The 20689-nt window shown below is 40.8% G+C and overlaps 1 protein-coding gene across 1 annotated transcript in view; it reads right to left on the bottom strand.

Annotated features, from left to right (window-relative positions):
* Positions 1-20689, bottom strand: part of TCF25 (transcription factor 25) — an 848985-nt gene that overhangs the window by 762366 nt on the left and 65930 nt on the right. Inside the window, exons 5-6 of the mRNA XM_044081728.1 lie at positions 19126-19191; positions 7894-7976 (exon numbers count right to left, since the gene is read on the bottom strand). Coding sequence (XP_043937663.1) covers positions 7894-7976; positions 19126-19191 — 149 coding nt within the window. The remainder of the gene's footprint in view (positions 1-7893; positions 7977-19125; positions 19192-20689) is intronic.

The following is a 20689-nucleotide window of genomic DNA, read 5'->3' as shown; positions in this document are numbered from 1 at the left end:
GATGCAGAACTGGAGGATAGCCTCTCCCATTTAACCAGGGAGACTGTCCTACCGGTGGGCTAAAATTCCTCCAGTGGAATGGTTAGTACATCTGGTGGGTAATGGACCCAGTGTGAATTCAGAAACCTAGCCTCCCAGCAGTCTACCAGAAGATGACTGGAGTGGAGCTTATAAAAAAAAGTGCCCTCATGTAGTGCTCGCAGTATAGTAGAAGATACTGGAAGGATGAAGAGATTCAGTTTTGTTTATGTGAGAGAGAGGTAGGAATTAGTGTTGTCTGGGACAGAAAGAGGTTATATAAAATGTCACATTTTACATCCTTCTCATTCTTTTATTTACCAAGATTTTAGGGAGAAGTGGAGTAAGAAGCAAGTCCTATAGCTGTCTTACTTTACATTCCAGGGAAAAGACATGTCCAGACTTGTTTTCATAGTCATCCTGTACAGGATTAGTTTGCTTGAAAATGTAGTTGAGATATGAACAGACCCACCATGGGATGCTCTCAAGTCATGGAAGACCACAGGAAACATGAGAATCCAGCTATAGCGACTAGTGCAGAATCTGCTTAGGTGATCTAATATTCTCAGCCAATTACTGAAATGACAACATTTTTTATACATAACTGCTGCCTGCACAATCCACTAAGTTGCACGTGTGCGTTCTCTTTGGTAACTTCCTCCCTGTAAATTCTTAGAATGTATAAATGTAATTACTTTTTGTGTATAAATGTAAAAAGAAATTTAACTACTCTGTTCGACTGGAATTTAGTATAATGCAGTCTAATCAAATGGAGCTTTTCTCCTCAGGCCTCAGTTGAAAATGGGTACTATCCAGACTCAATCAATAAATGAAACTTTTCATCAGACAGAAAATAAACTGCCCAAAATAAAAAGTCATACTAGTTAGCCAACTGTCAAGTACTCACAGCCAGCCTATCCCAGTTGTTTAGAATATGTACCTCTTTGCTTATGTACCACAAAAAAGGTGTTTTTGTTGCCTGTGACTACTGTGAGCACCTCTGGCATGCATGTATTGCTGAAGGCCTAAAAGGCATCACAAAGATAAGTGACAATATCTCCATGATGTTGATGTGCTTGGCTTTATTCACACAAGTCTACCTCCACTGAACCTTGAAGGGATCCTTGCATGTCCTGTAAGCCTGACCTACAAAATGTGTCACAAGTGATTGGGTACTTAAAGATAGAATAAAAGGCATTCCAGAGTTCTACAGGATGTGATCTAACTACCACTTGAATTAATTTTGAATAAAAGTAGTAATAGACAGTAACGGTATTGCAGTCAGTCTCTTTAGATACTACTGGAGTTTTCAGACATGAACTTTTGCCAGGGGAATCACGAACTGAAGATGGCATGTAACCCTAAGTTTTTAATATTGTGGTAAATCAGATAGATTTGAATTCTGAAAGTTAACAGAGATGCCTGGGCTAACAGTCAACTGTCTTGTTTAGTTTCCTTGGGCCTGAACCATACAATCTAGCTAAGGTAGGTATGACCAACCTTGTAGCCTAAGACCATGAAAAACAAGCATTAAATATTTGAGGAATATTCCAGTAGTAGTGCACAGCCCAAATGAAAACAGGTGACCTCAGGTGTTAGAACCTTGACAGTAATCTGAAGATTATTTGTGCCCCACAGCAATAGGAATGCGTTTTGTCAGATATTTCATGTCTACTGCAACCATAAGTACACTTCTGGCAAAAGCAAGGACAACAGGGAATGAATGGTGAGCTTTTCTACTATCAAACCCTTGTTTATTTTTGTGTTTAATCTACAATGGACCAAAACATGCCTTTCAACTCCATGCATTCTAACTTCAAACAGTCTGGGGGACCATTTTCTACAGCAGATGACACCAATTAGTTAATATAGCACTACACTTATAAACCCCATGTGATTTGGTGGCATCTAAGGGATTTCAAAGAAAGCTTGAAACTTATGAGCTTTATTTTGTATGCTGGCATAATGAGCTCCTCAACCACATGCCTGCAATCTGTGTGGACTCGTGCCATTCTATAAGACAACTCTTACCAAGTGCATAAAGACTGAGAAAAACATTTTTTTTTTCGTTAATCAAACTTTTTTTTTTTTCCAAAAATGTAAGAAAGCCCCATCTATACTCCCAAACTTGTATAGACCTACTCCAATGATGCACAAGAGTATAGAAGGCAGTAAACTCCACGGTCAATGATAGTCACTTGGGTCAAATTACTTTCATCTGCCATCACTTGGTAAAAGAGCAGTCACTCATATTATGTTTTCCCATATGGGTATGCCACTAGTCTTAGAAAAGGCTTGCCTCGTCATAGTACATGTGGAAGGGAACACTTGGGGAAGCAGGGAATGGGGCTAGAGTCAATTCTGCAAGCCAGTGTGCTAAAAATGGCCCATTACTACTTACTCTGCCCTGCTGCCTGCTTCAGCCATTTTTCCTTCACCAGAAGTAGAACTGAAAGGCCTTGTTCTGTTTCAATTGTTCAAACCACATTTTCTACAGAAGGGATACTGTTTATTGGGAACTCTTCTGTTTATGTTTAGGAACTGGTGAATGAAATGACTGCTTCACCATTTGCAGTTTTGTCCTCCTCCACCATTTGCAGTTTTGTCCTCCTCCTCCAGCTCTTTTTTAAAGACTTCTTGCGATGGAAGATCAAATAATAGATACTTGTCTAAAGGGATGTTAAGAATCTGTCGCCTGACATCTGACAGAGGCTGGATCATCAGCCAGACATACATACTAACGACAGTGCCAAAAGCATCCATCTTGGCAGACACATCAAGAGCATCACAGCCATATTTGATGGCATTTTCCCCAAGTTTTTGCAATGTCAGCTCTTTACTTTAAGGGCTACCTGCAATAGTCTCTGCATTTCCTCCAATTGCCTCAGAATATTGTCTTGCTACTGAACTACAAGCAACTATAATTATGGCTTGGATTTCCAAAGTGGCTGAGAAAGCCTTTTGCCAAACCTATCTAAAAATCTTGCTTTGTCCTTAGGAAAGGTGTTCTTAGATGAAGCCAATAAGGACCCCATAACAGCATCCAGGGTGACAGCAGGATCAGTAACAAGATTCTAAGAAAGACAGTTTCCCCTACCTTCCACCTAGCAGCACCTATTGGGTTTTTTGGGAGCTGGAGACTCCTTCTCAGGGACATACGCAAGACAGGCATATTTTAAAAGACTAGTAAGAGATCTGTTGGTTTTAGTTCACCTGTAACTAGCACTTTGAGGTATTATGACGCGTTTCTACATCAGACTAAGGGCTCCACCAAAAACAGACTTCATCTGGAGGACGGCCCTTTGAAAGTGACTCTTCATCTCAGCCATATCCCAATGGTGACCAAATGTGCATGGACAATGCTATGCCTGGTCCACCTCTTCACTAACACCTAAAACAGAAAAGACCTCTTGACTGGTAGCAAGGTATGCAAGGTGCAAAGTTCCACAGTAGGGATGGAAGGATTGTAAGCACTGCAACAAGATACCACATATACCTTCTGCAAACCACTCAAATTTGAAGACGACTTGGGTGAGTACCTGGGGTAATAGATATACCTGAGACAGCATTCTGACCTGCATAAAAGAAAGCTATGGACTCCAGCAACTTAAAAGTCTGTTCCAGTACAGAAATTATCACTGGCTGACCTGATGCCATGGACTTCTGCACAAAAAACAAGTGTGTGCAGAGGAAGGGTCATTTTCCTGCAGACTGTGCCATATGCAAACACCTGAGAACCAGCACTCAGCTGGTTCAGGGGAATATGAACAACCTCTGTTCAGAACTGATGAGATGCAAAGAGTGCCACTGAAAATGTGCCTTGAGCTCATACAATACGTGCTTATTAAAAACACTGGAGTTTTATTCTTCCAGTGGTTGTTTGCTTTCTTTGAAATGTAGTTTTGTTGGGAAGAGGATGGGCATGGGGGGCGGGGGGGGGGGCTATTAAAAGATTAGCTAATGTGATCAGTACCCATTTCTTTTTTGGAGGTCCATGACTGACCCCAGGGAAGCCTATCTAAAGAAGACAGCACCTGAGAGAGGGACAGCCAAATCTGGCCTGCCTGAACATATCCTTTAGGCAAGAGATCCAAAGTCAAGCCACTTTGAAGAGGTGCATGCCTGAGCCTGCATCCCTAATCAAAAAGTGCCAGGACAGTGAGAAAATTACAATGAACACAAGAAAGTGGAGAGTCTTCCAGAGACTTCACTCCAGAATTAACAAGCTCTGCCAGCATCCTAACAGCATTACTGGAATCTAGATAGGTGAGGCAACTAATTACAGGTCCCTCTTGCCCACACTGTCCAAAGAATTAGACCGCTATGCCCACACTGTCCAAAGAATTAGACCGCTAATCACGTGGTAGAGTGGAAAGTAGTTGTGGTCACTTTGACTAGGGTGACAAGTCTGTACTGGGGATCTTTTTAACACATTTTATCCTTTCACCTTATGATCATCTTGTCCCTTCTCCTTTCCCTTAAAGACCTACTTCTTCCTATTCCTCTTTTTAGCATATACAGAAACAGGGGAGAAAATACTAGAGTTGACAAATGTGGTCATCACCCACCATGAATGGATTTTACTATGGTCTTAACTCTCCCACTGGCATCTTTGCATGTGCAACATCACATCAGGGCGTGCTACAGTAGCCTGATCACAAGTGCATGCTTCCATATGCATGCAACAACCATCTACAGCACAGTGGTTCTTTGACAAATCATAGCACTCTCCCTTCCTGAATACTACTTCTGTCTTAACTGGCCTTCGCCAGGTTGCATGCTTGTAGCAAAGGGATGTCTTCTTCCTCCAAAATGGGTAAGCCAGCACTGGCCACTCACTCCCACCCTCCCTGGCAAATTCCTTCATCAACTGGATGAAGAGCTGATCTTACATCATCCGGGCCACAGTCACAGCTTTATCTTTCTGCAACACAGAGATGACTACTGCCCATGAGGTTTAATATGGATGACATTCTAGTCAAAGTTTAGCTGCATTCATGGAAGCCGAAGACCCGTTAAGGCCAGGGATGGATGACTCAAAGTTACTCTTCATTCTTGCCAGATCATGATTAAAATATTTGTGGAAGGTAGGGAAGAGGAGCACCAGGGCAGTCCATGGTGGATTTTACAATTCAGAGTGCCCCCATAAAAATGGGGCTGGGGGGGGGTGAGGAAGAGCTACAGGGGAAATGTCTCATTACTCTTACCAAAATCACAGATTATGACCACTGAATGCCTCTTTCCAGGAAAATTAGGGAAAGGAAGACACTCATTTACTCTCATTTCCCTAGTTTAAGCATACAACAGATAAAGCACTGGGTATTCAATGATGGAAGGAAAATACGTAGGGTTGTGTATAGCAGAGACAAAACTGAAGTCATGACAAGCATGTATAGGGTCTTGTTCTGACATCAGCCTGTATTTCCTAGGAGTATGTCTCCCCAAACAATAAAAGACAAGTTGTATCAGAGTATGCATGCATATCATGTCTGGCACACTAATGGAGGTTCAGCTAGTGCTGCAGCATATGTAGTCTCTTTAGCCTAACAGGCAAGCTGTCTAACACAGGGAGGTTAAGGAGAGGATTCATCAGTATCAAGTGTAAGACGATTGACCGACTGAAAGGATCACTGCACGTTAAAAGGCTGGATTTGTTCAAAATTCACACAACTGAATGAGGGTGTGGCAGAGTAAACATCCTAGGAGGCATAACCTTTTAGTTGCTAGTGACTGAAGGTAACAGGTTGCATCTCTAATAATTGGACAAAAGATTATGTTAACTCAATCTTTTCCTAGGCAAGGAATGCAAAGATATCTCAAAGGCAGACTTACAGGGAGATGAGACTTGTGTCTGGTCTCATTCTCCCATACCTTTTCCCCCAGTTTATTGTCGTCAAAGTATTGTGCTAAAAAAAAACCTCCTGTCTCAGCCACAACCAACTTCAAGGAGATGATACAGAATTCCAACATTTTTCTTCACCTCTTGCAGGTTTTAAATAGTTGGTATAGATTTAAACACATCTGTGCTGAAGCACTGTCTAAAGTGCTGGCACTTAGGAAAATGCTTCATATCACACACCTTTTGGACGTGAATCCTGGTTAGTGATATGAACTGCTGTTAAAATGTAGGCATTTTACAAAAACTAAGCCAGGAACTTTCCTATGCTTACCATTATGATCAAGAGCTAGACTGTCAGAGAAAGAAAGAGGGGAAATTAATAGCAACGCAGCCTCTTAACCAGGTGTGGAAGATCAGACAGTGCACTGAATAGGAGCATGGGGTCTCACTCTTTAGTATGGAGATGACAGATAATTTCAAACTGTGTCAAGCTAATGCATCAGAAAAAGAAATCCTAACAGTTAACCAGTGGAGATGACCTTCAAAGTCACAACAGCCATATTGGCAGCACATGATTCTACCATCAGTCCTGTTTGAGGTCATTATAGAGAATAAACAGGACAAAAACAAAAACAAAAAAAAGTACCTTCTTGTGGATGAAAAAAAATGACCATAGCAAGGCTGTAACAATGGTCAAATGCCTGCAGAAATTAATTTTTCAGGAAAGCAAAAAGAAAGTAGCACACAGCAAAGAAAAGGATACTAAATAAACAGCATGGATAAGGACTTGAAAATGTCAGAAATTCCTAGAAGAAACCAACAACATAACTTGTATTAGGTGGATATAAAGAGATTACCACATGAAATAAAGACTTTAGCTACAGTAGAAGGAGCATTTTACAAACTTACCAATGCACAAACATAGTAGACTGGATGAAACTAGTCCAGAAAAGGAATGCAGAAGATAACTTAAGATTTGCAATGAAAGTATTATGAACAATAGATACGAAAAATGAACAAGCACACCATATGGGAAACAGGAAGAAAGAAGCATACAAAAATGCATTCAAATATCCTTGGGGAAGATTTAGCTTAGAGTAACCATTAGGTAACACAGCACTAAAGGACCTGAAATGTGACATGTTTCAGATGTACCAATCTTCCAGTAACCATGTCTGAACACAAATTGCTGCTAATGCACAGACAAAAACAACCAGATGCAGACAACCATGCAAGGCACTACGTAAAATTGACTTAGAATTCTATATTAAAACGTTAATATCTACAGCACATAAAGTATGAAATTTAGACTGAAAATTACTCTAGCTTTAGGAAAGAGAGCTTTACCCATATTTTTTCCTCTAAACCTTCATCTAAACTACACATTTTATCATAAAGTCTACACCAACTTTTGTCTATTCTTGGACCTTTAACTCTTTTTGCACTGCCATTTGTACTAGTTTAGCCATTTTTTTATATCTGCTATAAAACCCACATACAAGCTAAATTGTTTTAGAGGCTGCGTCAAAATGGGTCCTTGTGGCTAGTTCCCTTACCCAAGTTATCAAACAGTAAAGAAACAGCAGATGTACCCATTTAATTATTGTGGCCATTATTTTGTAAATGCGTAAACAAATAAAAAAAATACTCATGTAAAAACAAACCAACAGTAAGTTCCAAGAAAATAAACTGTTCATAAAACAGTATGTGAATAGAAGGTACACCTTTGAAGCCTTTTTTTGTCTTTTTACATTAACATGTAAGCATAAAATATCAGAAGTAATAGTAATAGATTCAACAAAAGGGTTTTAAGAATGTACATGGAAGCTATGAAGAGGCATAGGAGAATACAGATAACTGGTCATCAAAAAGCATCAGTCTGCCTATTACTAAAAGAAAATAAGCAGCCCTAGTGGCCCAAGAGGTCCATATCTACCAAAGAATGTTTCAAGCATTCACACAACATACTGAACTACCCATAAAGGAACCATATTAAAACTCCAAGATGCTGAATTTTAATTACACTTCATCTATACCTGTTTTGCTGTAGCGTGGCCAGTTCTCTCTCACAGCTGTCAACCAAATGCTGCGCAGTGACTGACGCTGTCTTTGTCTTGGCCTACAGAAATAAAAACTAAAATGTTTACTCAAGTAATGAAACACCCATGAATCCATATTTAGACCAGTTCTGAAACAGGTTACATAAAAAATTCAAAAGCAGACAGCCTTCTGCTAACACTTTAATGTTGTCCCAAGCCTTGCAAGACAAAGTCTGCAGTTAAGACACACTGCCATCCAGTGGATTAAAAACATGCTGATATTCATAATTTAAGAAAAACGCTGCTGAAATTATGCCAGAAAGAAATCTTATTTTCACAATAACCACATTGTATTAGTACTCAAATCTGCATTAAATGATGCGTCTGGCAGACTGAACGAGGTCTGCTTTTCCATAAACAGTGCTGTATTTAAAATGCAGTGTCATTACATCTCCAGTTCAAATGTTGTCTCCTAGCTGAAAAGCAGCTCAATTCTAAATAATCCTCTTCTTTATTAACATTCCCCACTAGACACTAAAGTCCCTACAACAATAAGGAGGTTCTGAAATAAAGTGGGAAACTTAAGACTACACTGTATACAATAATGCTATAGTTAATTTCAGCAAAACCATAACTGCAACACTGATAAATGAACAGCACTTTTATTTACATTTAACTGTGGTTAAAAAAAAAAGTTATGTACTCACCACTACATGTTGTCCATTTTCATTCTTCCTCAACCTGTAGGGTTGGTTCCGATCCTCAGAACCAACTCAGCCACTACAATAAGCTTGTGGGAACCAAAAACTCTCAAGGTCATCTCTTACCCAAAATGCACCTATCCTAATTACCTCAGATCGAGTTTGCCAATAGAAAAAGACAAACACTTTCATGGAGACTATATCTGGAACTGTAAACATATACCAAAAAAGGTAATAATCCAGACGTCAATGGTGGGGGTTGGAGGAAGAATGACAATGCATATGGAATGTTATGGCGAGTACATAACTTCTTTATGTGATGTTGTCAATTTTCATTCCATCTTCAACCTGTGGGACAGAGACCCCAGCTACTTTATATCCTGGGTGGACTTAAGGATGTTCCTAAGCACCACGGATCCAAACGATGCTCTACCCCTGGAGACCAGATCCAATTTGTAATATGTAATCAAGGTATGGAGAGTAGCCCAAGTTGCTGCTACAAAGATATTCATGGAAGCTCTACACTGGAATACAGCTGATGTTGTTACAGCCCGGGCTGAATGGGCTTGCAAGGGTTTTGACAAGGAAATGCCCAATTTTTTTACAAATGAATGAGATACAATTTGAGAGATCTGGCTAAAAAGTTACCTTGGTCACAGGTTTTCCTAGTCTGGTATGCGAGAAGGAAACAAATAATTGGTCTGACTTCCTGAAATATTTTATTCTATGAAGAGGAGCCTTAAATGTTTGTGGGCATCGGTTAGACAAGTCGGGGAAAAATACTGGTAAGTTAATACATTGGCTGATACTAGTCTCCGAGACCACCTTAGGTAGAAAAGAGGGGCTGGTTCTAATAGAGATTCCCTGTGAAAAATTAGGTATGGAGGTTTAGAAGACGAAGCTTGAATCTCTGAAATCCTTCTTGCAGAAGTTACTGGGGACACCCATTAGCCGGTTCAAAGGGAGATTGAGTGATTGCTTGCAACACCAAATTCAGGTCCCAAGGAGGAGTAGGATCTTTGTAAGGAGGCTTAATTCAGGTCCCAAGGAGTAGTAGGATCTTTGTAAGGAGGCTTTAAAAGAAGAGTACCCCTCAAAAAAAAAAGCCTTACAAAGCTTGTGAGAAGCAACCAAGGAGTCTTGAAAGCCATATAGCTGGATATAGCTACTAACTGTACTCCGATTGTGGAAGCCAAAGCCCCTTCATTGAAAAGCATAGCTAAGATGTGTAAAATGTCATGAATTGTAGCTGAAAAAGGTTCAGTGTCACTCTGCAGCTCCCAATATGCAAATCTCTTCCATTTACTAGAGTATAGCTTTTGTGTAGAAGATTTAAGAGAAGATAACAGTGCGTCGACAGGGGGAGAGAGCATAGGTTGTCTGGCTACTAATAGAATTGGAGAAACCAAGTTGTCAGCTTGAGATTTGGAATGTCAAGATGAACCAAGCCTGCCAGGTGAGACGATATCTGACACTGGATCCAGAATCCAAGGCTATCAAATTAGTTGAGGCCAAAGAAGGGGAACTAAATCAGGTGCAATAAGGAGAACTGTGCTCTTCAACCCGATTGCTTTCCATAGGAACTTGGGAATTAATGGAATTGGTGGAAAGGCATAAAGGATACTGGGGGGGGGGATTGTGAAGAAGAAGAGCATCCCCCGGTAACTCTCCCTCGGGGGGGTAATTGGGGCAAAACAGTTGCTGGGCTTGTTTAGGGGACAGGCAAACAAAACACAGCATGGCTGACCCCTTCTTCGGAATATCCTGATACTTTCTGATTGAGGGATCATTCATGAGGTAAAAGTATGCACCTGCTGAATTTGTCAGCTATCACATTAGACTTCATGTGAATGCATGTTGCTATGAGGAAAAAGGTTGGATTAGACTGCCCATCAAAGCTTCTCAACAAAATGGGTAGGATCTGGTTCCTCTGTTAATGTACCAAACTACTGACAACTTGTCCATCTGAACTGCAACTGTCCTGGAGGGAAGAGCATCTTGGAAGGCCTGCAATGCTAAAAGCATTGCTCTCATCTCTAGGACATTTGTGCGCAAATTGGCCTCTACTGGGGACCAAGTGCCTTGAACCATCCTCCCCAGACAATGCCCCCCCACCCAAGCTGGGAAGTGTCCATGGTCACTGTGGCTTTGGGCTGAGGGGGAATGAAAGGATGACCCTGCAAAATTCAATCTGAATGATTCCACTACATAAAAGATAGCTTTTGCAGATACTGGTGACTATAACTGGTGTTGACATTGGTTGATGGGCCACTGTTTCAAGCAGACATTGTAAAAATTCTCATGTGAAATCTAGCCACGGGAACAAGTGTTATCGATACTGTCATGGACCCCAGTGCCTTTAGAACTAATCTTGCTGGCATTTTGCTGCTGTTGATTATTCTCCTGACTTGAAAATGGATGGTCTCCAGTCTTTGTGGGGGAAGGGACACAATTGCGGTCTTTGTCTTTAAGGAAGACCCTATGAAATCCCATGTTTCTGTTGGTTCTAGATGGGATTTTACGTAATTTATGGTTATGCCCAGTAAACTGCATGTTTGGAAAGTTGCCTCTAGCAGTCAATGTCTGGTTGTGGTGGTGATGAGCCAGTTGTCCAAATATGGAAACACCCGGAATCCTTGCAGTCTCAAGTGAGCTGCTACTACTGCCATACACGAACACCCAAGGGGCTGTGGCGAGGCCAAAAGGCAGTACTCCAAATTGGTAGTGACTGGCTCCTAGCTGGAAGCACAAGAACCTTCTGAATAGTCTCTGCATCTTTTTGTACAGCATGCATCTGGTAGGTCTATCGAACACATCCAGTCGCCCTGTTCAAAAAAAGGAAGAATGGACTGAACCCATGACCATCCGGAATTTGGTTCACAGAACTAATTTGTTTAGCTTGCTGAGATCCAAAAATTGGTCTCCAGTCCCCTGTCTTTTTTGGCACTAAAAAGAAGCTAGAGTAAATCCTGGATTCCTTCTGGACTGCTGGAACCTCTTGGACAACTCTTTCTAGAAGCTTTTGTATTTGTAGTGCTGCTTGTTCCCTTTAACTGGGTGGAACATCTGGGATTATTTTGTAAGTGGACAGAAGGGAAAAAGGTATAATATAACTTCTGGATATTCTCCACACTTATGTAAAATCGGAAGTGATCTGTCACCAGACTCTCTGATGCAGGGACCAGTGACCCCAAACTGTCTCCAGAGGAGAACAATCAGGCCTCCTTTCAGGAGCGCTGAAAGGGTTCACCAAAGAAAGAATTTCTGCACCCATAGTATTGCAGGCCCCCTCTGCCACAAGGGTGGTGGCGTCTCCCATTAGAGATACCCCTTCTGCCCCTGGGGGAACCACCAAGTGTGTTCTGAGTAGACCCTTGGGATTTCCTGAACCACATTTTTTGAACACTGTGTTAATTCCTGGAGAAGGATCTCTCCAGATTGGTAAAACATACACCCACAGCAGAAAGGATTTTCCCATATTTCTCACACTTGGTCAAGGTCTCGTCTCTAACTTTAGGGCCACACAACGACTTGCCGTCAATAGGATCACTGACAAATGAAGACTTAAAGGGCTCCGCAAAATCACACGAGCACATCCAAACACGTCTCCTTATGGCAACACCTGAACTCACTGCTTTGGTCATTCTTTTGGCTACATGCAAAAATGAGCCCACCCCCCCACCCCAGAAGAATTATAATTTAAATTTAGGGTGGCCAACTGAGAGGTAAAAGACCCCTAAACCTCTTCAAATGGCTCCTGAGAGGGTATCTGAAAGTTCATTAATCAAATCCCTGTGTAGTCTGGCGAAATGTGACAGGTTAGTTCAAGGACCATAAAACAAAGTTCGCTGATGCAAAAACTTGCTTCTCAAACCTATCCATTGTCCGAGACTGCTTGTTAGGAGGATGGCTAGAGGAACTTTCCTCTGCTAGTTTCTTTTTTGTGGTTGCCACCATGACCATGGCATCTACAGGCAAACCTTTTGTCCAGAATGGCTTATCCTCAGGGATTGTGAATTTTGTCCGGTCTCCGGGGGATCAGCTCAATGGAATTAGGGGCCTTGTGTGCCTTCTGAGAGATCAACTCAATGAGCTCATTAGCAGGCAGAGTTAACCAAAGTAGAGGAGCAGGTACCAAAGGCCTGCAGGTACACAAAATTTCTAAGACAAAGGACTGGTATACTTCCAAATCACCTCTCTGCTTAAGGATTTCTAGGCGGTCTCAATATGAGGCATTATCAGGAGGTGACCATGGGGATCCTTCATCCTCATAGAAATCCAGGTCTTCTGTGATAGATTCTTCTGGAAAATCCAAGTGCTTCCTCTTGCGCTTCTTCCTAGGGACCTCCTCAGTGGGATGTTCTGGGGATGTACAGGAAGAAGAGGGGGCACCCTAATGGGAAACCAGAGGCTTTGGTACTTGCTGTCCTGGTGGAGACAAAGATTGAGGTTCTGAACTAAAATGTGACAGATTTGTCTGTTCCCAGGGGGAAGGAACCAATTGACTGACTGATGCAGACATGGCTCTCTCCATAGCCTAGAAAGCAGATACCCCCAGAGAAGGAAAGGATCCCGGATCAAAGAGGGCATACCTCTGAGCAGTTGCACTTCCCCACCCAAAGGAAATCCCTCGCAAGGCAGAAGCTGGAGCCGAGCTGATCTGTGCTGAAGCTCTGAGGTGCAGAGATGGCTCCAAAACACAGGAGTCGACCCCAACCCATCGGAAACAGGACTAGATACGACGGTGTGATCTGGAGGTGAGGATGTCTTTGGATCAGACAGTCTGTACTGAACAGCTCAGAGCCATGGTCTCTGAAGCTTATATCAAAGTTACAGGAGGAATTAAAAGGAGGGGTAGTTGAAGATTAAAGTCCCTGATCTGTGGGGGTGGGAACCGAGGTGGTCCCTGTCACACCTTGCACCCAGAGAATTTTCCTCACCAATCTCTCCACATTGTCTTTAGTAAGACTTCTGGAAGAATGGATGGATATGACAGAGATCTGGGTCTTTCCAAGAAAGGAGATGGAGGTGTCTTGTAAATGGGTCAACTGTAGGTGAATATAGAGTCCTGGATAATAAAATGTAGTGGAAGATGAACCTTTAATTTGAGGCGTTGGTTCCAAAGAACTCAGCATTGAAGCATGTCTTTTTTCTTGATGTTCCAGAACCAAAGACAAAATCAAATCCAATGACTGGAAGTACTCTTTGGTTCCGACAATTCTATCATTGCCAAAGGCTTGGACAATTTAGTTCTCAGATCCGGAGGAGAAAACGGAACTGAAACTCTTGCCTTCTTCGACTTCAGAACCAATGGAGAAGACAGAGTCGAAGAACTTTTCTTCTTAGCCTTCTCGGAGACCTCAGAGGAGGAAGAGGAGGCAGGACTAGATGCATTCAATTTAACATGGTCTTTCTTTGGGAAAAGAAGTTCCAGAAATGGCCTCCCTGAAACAGGAGGCAAGTCCTCCTTTCAGAATCAATTTATTTTTTCTCCCTCTGAGAGCACAATGACTGAAACAGTGACAAATGGAGCAGTCCCTCCTGTAGGCGAAGGGGCCCCAAACAATACACGCATAGAAAATGCAAATCAGAGTAGGGAATTTTCTGACCACATTTCTCACAGCAGTTTAAGCCCGCCAGACCTTTTTCTTTATCCACCATTGAAGTAGTAACTACACAAAGACACACGCATTCTAGACAACAGATTTAGCAGAAAACTTTTTTTTTAAAGGGGGAAATATCAACTGTGATATTTTAAGGCTACACAAAGGGTAGAGGAGATAGAAGGCGGGAGGGATATTAACGATAATACACAAGAGCAACACAAAAGTGCAGGAGAAATGGAAAGATAGAAAGAGGGATACTAGCAATAGTATCAGCGAGTACAAATGTATGAAAGGGTAAGTTCTTTTTAATATGAGAATAAGGAAATTAAGGCTCATGACAGACAAAAATAAATAAATCACTTATCTGGCTCAAGAGGAAATGGCACCACATCTAACTCGCAAAGTAGCAAATGAGATCTGTGGTAATTAAGACAGGTGCATGGTGGGTAAGGAATGAGCTCGAGTGTGTTTGGTTCCCATGAGCTATTGTTGTGGCCGAGTCAGTTCTGAGGATCAGAAGAACTGAATCCACAGACAAGAGGATAGAATGAAAACTGACATCAGATTGCTGTTTTTTAGTGGCATGGAAGGCAAGGCATAGATATGCCTTCAGACATCTATACGATACTGAATAAAAGATCAGCTGTGTCCAGTACTTTATGGCACCTTAGCAGTTTCAAGCCACTGATGACTTTAGTTACAAACCACTTCTGGAGTCTCTCTAGTTGTCCGATACGTCTAGTGAGTTACATCCCAAATGGGGCACTGCATTCAACAATTAGACTAATCAACACTGAAAATAAGAAGATAATGAACTATTTAGATGTGGATGATATTCCATTTACAATTAGTAACTAAAACCCTAATTCTTAGTGCAGCTATCACTATATCGATGATAAAAGGAGACAGGAATCAATCCAGGTTTCAAGGTCCCTTACAACATTGTATGCTGGGAGAGTGGTTGTCAGCAAATGTCCTAATACTGCACTTTTCAGCAATTAATTTGAGCTCATTTTCAGCATATTTGGTATTTGAGTGTAAATTCTTGTAAAAGGGATTGACTAATGCATTTTAAAGTAAAATGAATAATGGCAACACAGATTTGGGACACACAGCAACAATCACATCAATAAAGAAAACTTAGTGTAGCCTAAGCAAGCAGGTCCTCCGGAACAGTCTACCCCTGGAGCTCATTCCCCTCTGCGGCTTCCCAAAGCTCCTTAAATGCTACCCAATCACCAGAATGTGTGCATACCTCCACACACACACACACACACACACACACACACACACACACACACACACACACACACACACACACACACACACACACACACACACCTTCCTGGGATGCTCCGTGCCATGCAATGCTTGGCAACGTGTGCATTGCAAGCTCATGCTTCACAGTTGCAGTGCAACACCCAGTGTTTGATAGGTGTCACCCAAGAGCGGAGCTAAAGCCAGCACACTCTCCCTGAATTGGTGAGCCAGTAAGAGGCACACACCTGCATCTTCCCCATTCTATCTTCCTCATCCTGTCTTACCCCCATGTAGACCCTGTGCTGAGAACTCAACAATGGTCACCCTCAGCTCGATGAGGACAGGGATTTAATTATGTACTTGCTGATCCAAGTTTGAGTAGCAGTTTGGCACCTGCTAGAGCTGTCAAAGAGAAGAATGATGAAGCAGAGCCTGCTTACCTTTTCTTGTTTGAGAGAGCTGCTGGAGGGGGTGGGGGGCAGTGTAGCAAGGCATGAGGATTGGCAGAAATACCGTTGCCATTCCAATACCTCTGCTGCTGCAGTGCGGAAAGTGGATGTCTGAGGCATGTGTCACTACACAAATGTGGGTGTTTGCCCTCACAATGTCACTCCATCCCCCCTCTTGTGATACGAGCATAGCACTTCAGAGGGAGGCAGCACAGGCGTAAAAAAAGCCCACTGTAAAATACAGTATGTGGTTTCCTCACCTGACCCAACCAACTTTGAGGTATATGGTGGCCTTCACCCTATAGAACTTGCACTTAAGGATAGGGCCATCATGTGCAGGGCTCTCCTATAAAGGAGGATTCTACCAGCATAGATCACACTGGACTGCCATCATGGCTGGAACATCTGAAAATGTGAATTTAAGGAACTAGAAATGACAAGCCTGAAGTCAGTGATTGCATGTGAAAAAGAGTGAAACAAATTACCACTTTTAATAAGATTTGCATTAAAACAACATTTACTATTACCTGTTGAACCACTACGTTCAAGCATTTTCTAAGCTCATATTTCAAACTAAAGCTAGCATAAGAAATGTATGTTTAGAGCAGGACACTGGAGACCTCTCCTCAACAGCTCATCTCTAAGCAGAGCATATACCATTGGAAAAAGTAGTAAAAGCAAAAATCACTTTTCCAAGTGACTTTAAATTTAAACAGCATTTATAAGATCTTGTTAGAAAGTACTGCAAAGTTAAGATGAGCGAGACGGCTGCATCTTAATTTTTTTTTATACTCCGACAGTAAAAACTGCATTTACTTATCTGCACAAACTCGTTAAACAATAAATTCATTCACCAGTATTGGAGCTAGATGCTTTCCTATATATTTTGAAAAAATACAGCTTACAAAACAAAGCACAATAGGAACTGTTTGGACTTGTTTTCTACAAAAGTACACCACCAGCAATAATAAAGATCACTTCTAATGTTCTTACATTTTGACAGATTTGACGGTCAAGCTTACGTCAATCGGCCTACAAGAAGCTAGAATAGTGCAGTGACATTCTGAAATTTTCTATTTCCAATGACAATACTGGGATAATTTTTGAAGGACATTACTTGTTCAGATTACGAGGGAAAGAATATTCTACAGTATGGGATGAAGCCCTGTAATGCCATCAGCTACATTTTTTTTGTTTTCTGTTATTGGAATCCGTTTTCAATATTAATTTCTCTGAGCTGATGTTAAGTTTCCACAGAAGATGCTTTACTTTTATATGGAACAGACACAGACTACAGACCAGGCAGAGGTCACCCTTAAATAACTTACAAGAAAAAAGTACAGTAAGTCCTGAAGCCTTTACAAACAACCCTACAATTTTTCTTACAAAGAGTGATATCTTTTCAAGTTTTTTTCAAGTGGGAAGGCTACAGAAAACATCACTGTGCTCAATAGGTCAGATCATTACCATAAAGTGGTTAAAATGATCGCTCAGGAATGACTTATACATTTTAGAAGTGGATAGGCAAGAGAATAGCCTTTCTGACTCTAGATAATACCCACTGGATATGGTTTAAATTGACGTCTTCCAAAATACCGTTAACTTTCATGATGACATCAATTTTAAGACCAGACCATTTACTGAACTTATGACCTTTTTGCAAAGTCTCACAATGCTATGCTTAACATAATCAAATATGAGGTCATTAGCACTGTACCAGGTATGTCATTTTTGTAATTTGCCTTGGACACCATCATCTTTTATTGAATCATGCTAACCAGTTTGCAATTAATCAACTGGTTTATCTGGTTTTCCACAGCCTATTTCCCATTTTTGTATTTTAAAAGAACAGTCTAAAATTAGCAGCCACACCAGTCAGGTTAATGGGTCTAAAACTACATCTCATGTGACCTCTTCACCATCATCATTTGAAATGACACTACGGCCTCTCACTACAAATCACGGATGAGTCTAAAGACCAACACTAAATCAATACTAAGGTTGTGTTTGTCATGATCAACAGGAGTTTATTTACTTAAGTTAGCGGACTTAAGTTGGGCTGTTCCACAAAGGATGCATTTCAGCCACAGCCTGTTGTTACAACAAAGAAGCGAAAGATGCTATAACATTATGGTAATGAATGAAACTAGTGTAAAGTATTTGCACATTACAGATAAACTAAATAATAGGGACTCAATAGTGCACTCAATACAATATAGTCAAAGTATTTTTTGTTTCAGGCAGAGAATCATTAGAGATGTAATAAGGACTGAGAAAGAAGGAAAGTGATAAAAGATATAACCAGAAACAGGGACATGTGGTGGGGTAGGAGGTGGAGTAAGAGAATTGTTAGTATTAATAAAATTCAAAACAGTTAGGGTAGACAGCAGGAGTATGTCTATATATTGGAGCTGGACCACTGTGACACCTGGCACAATCTTCCCAAATACCCCAGAGCACTGCTTAAGTGACTTGCTCAGAGTCACTCGCTCAGTAGGCAAATGAAGGGTAAGAGAAAATCAAACCCTGGAATACAGGAACCAACTCATTAACAATTCATAGCCTTAATCCACTGGGGTCAAAAGCACTTTCACAGAATAAATTTTCATTGATTCTGCTCAAGAAACTATTTGGTGTGTTGTCTGGTGAAATGGAATTTGAGTATTTAGTTTTACTGCTGGCAGCAACCGTCTTACCTGTACTTTTAAGAGATGTCACACATTAACTCTATGGTACGCAGAAATACTTACAGTGAACAGTTTCTCTACAAATACATTTACATTGACCTGAGGCTGAGATCACTTCTTTGTTTACTATTAGAAAGTCACATTCTCCTTTCTTCCCATTCAATTTGGTGAAACAAAAGAATATCATACTGCTGATATCAAAGCGTATAATGTCTACCTGAGCTTGTAGCTTGAGATTTCATATGACACAGCAGTCAAACGTAGTAAAGAAGTCATTCTCATGTTGACCCATGACAACTTATTCTTGAAAGACAATGTAAGCTTTCAAATATTTATTCAAGTGCTCATCTTAAGAAAACTACCAAATACAAGCTGAAGAAATATTAAAATCACAATACATTGTGAAAAAACTGTTAGTAGGACATTTGAAAAGTGCTGAAGGCATCAGCAGTGCTTCTTAGTACAACAGCAAAGTGCAGACTTATCTACCAAGGCATCCATACTCACAGGAAAAAAAAACACATACCTCTGCTCCCCAAGGACTGCTCTAGCTCCAAAGTACCTCTTTAGCTCAGTTTCAGGATTCAGGTTTCTTTAAAAGAAAAGACACACATTCATACATATTAACAGACATACCAATAAAAAAATGGCAGCAGAGGGACTGGAATTCAAGTGAACTGGCATACTGTTTGGAGTAGCTTACTACAGAACAATATTGTAGAAGTAAACAAATGTCACAATAATATTCACAGTACAGCATTAGAAACACAGGAAAGGTGTAGTCAAGATGCTTACCACATACTTCATCAAGGGAGCCTCTTGTGGCAGTGTAAAAATGGGTTAAAACTTACCAAAGTTGTCATTTAGCCCCATTATTTTTTATCAATCAACCCCTGCATGCAAAGATAATGGGTCTACTTCAGTTGGTCAAAGGACTAAACAGTCAAAACCACATGACAATTTAGTTCACTCTACAGTGCGGAAAAGGGCACATTCCCCAATCCCACTGTACAACAACCTCAGTAAAAATGGCTAAATGACAAAATTGCTGATAAAACATTGACAATTATTCGACCAACTGAAGTAGATCCACAGCACCCACTCAGCTGCTTCGCTGACATTGTCAGTTATATGCCTCATAAAAAGCACCACTAGAAACACAGAACAGTACTAGTCAAGCAATCACAGGGTCCATAAAATACCCAACCATATACAACTTTAGGAAGACACACTTTAAAGTTCTTGCCTCTCTTTTCAAGTACTTAATTATCCTCTTATCCACAAATTTAGTGTAAAGTTGTACTTACCAATCCAGTCATCTAGATTTATCCTTAAAGGTAGCCAAAGCACTACTTTGCTTGACTAGTACTAGTAACATATTACAAAGGCCGGAAATATGAGGAGTTATGAACATATCCCTCCACAGGTCTTGCTTAACTGTTGGTGTAGATTTAATCCTTAAATTTTATTTATTTTATTTTATTTATTTATTTATTTATTGGCATTTGTTTAACCAGGATAGTCCATTGGGCCTGAATAACCTGTTTTCAATGGAGTCTTGGAGAGAAAAGCTCCACATAAGATTACATGAAGATGAAGATATACATATGCATTACATGAGGTTAAACATTGTACAGATTATGTAATTAAACGTGTAGAGGGCTAAAAACACAGGCTATACAAGCAACAATATATTTATACTTTTTTTTTTTTTTTTTTTTTTTTTTTTGAGGAGAGTTAGCTAGTATGCAGGTAGTCAAAGAATAAAGCTACCTGGAATTTTCAGTGATGGAGAGAAGAAGTAGTAGTGTAAAGAGTAGGTTCTGAGGGGAGAGAGCAGTATACCGGTAGCCCATGAAAATTGCTACCTGGGAATTGGAAAGAAAGAAGAGAAAGAATAGCAGAGTAAAGTGTAGGTTAAGACGGGTGAGAGCAGGAGCACTTCCATGTGGAGGTTAGGTGGGAGTGGAGTGATTTTTTAAAGGATGGGAGGCTTGTAATGGTACGAATGGAGGGAGGAAGGGAGTTCCATAAGCGTGCTAGTGAGAAGGACAGGAGATTTTGTCCAGGAGGGTGGAGGGGTCTGTAAA

This window comes from Protopterus annectens, chromosome 8.part1 (genome assembly GCF_019279795.1).
Source record: "Protopterus annectens isolate FY-2018-M chromosome 8.part1, PAN1.0, whole genome shotgun sequence".
NCBI lineage: Eukaryota > Metazoa > Chordata > Ceratodontiformes > Protopteridae > Protopterus > Protopterus annectens.
This window is presented reverse-complemented; position numbering and strand designations above follow the sequence as displayed.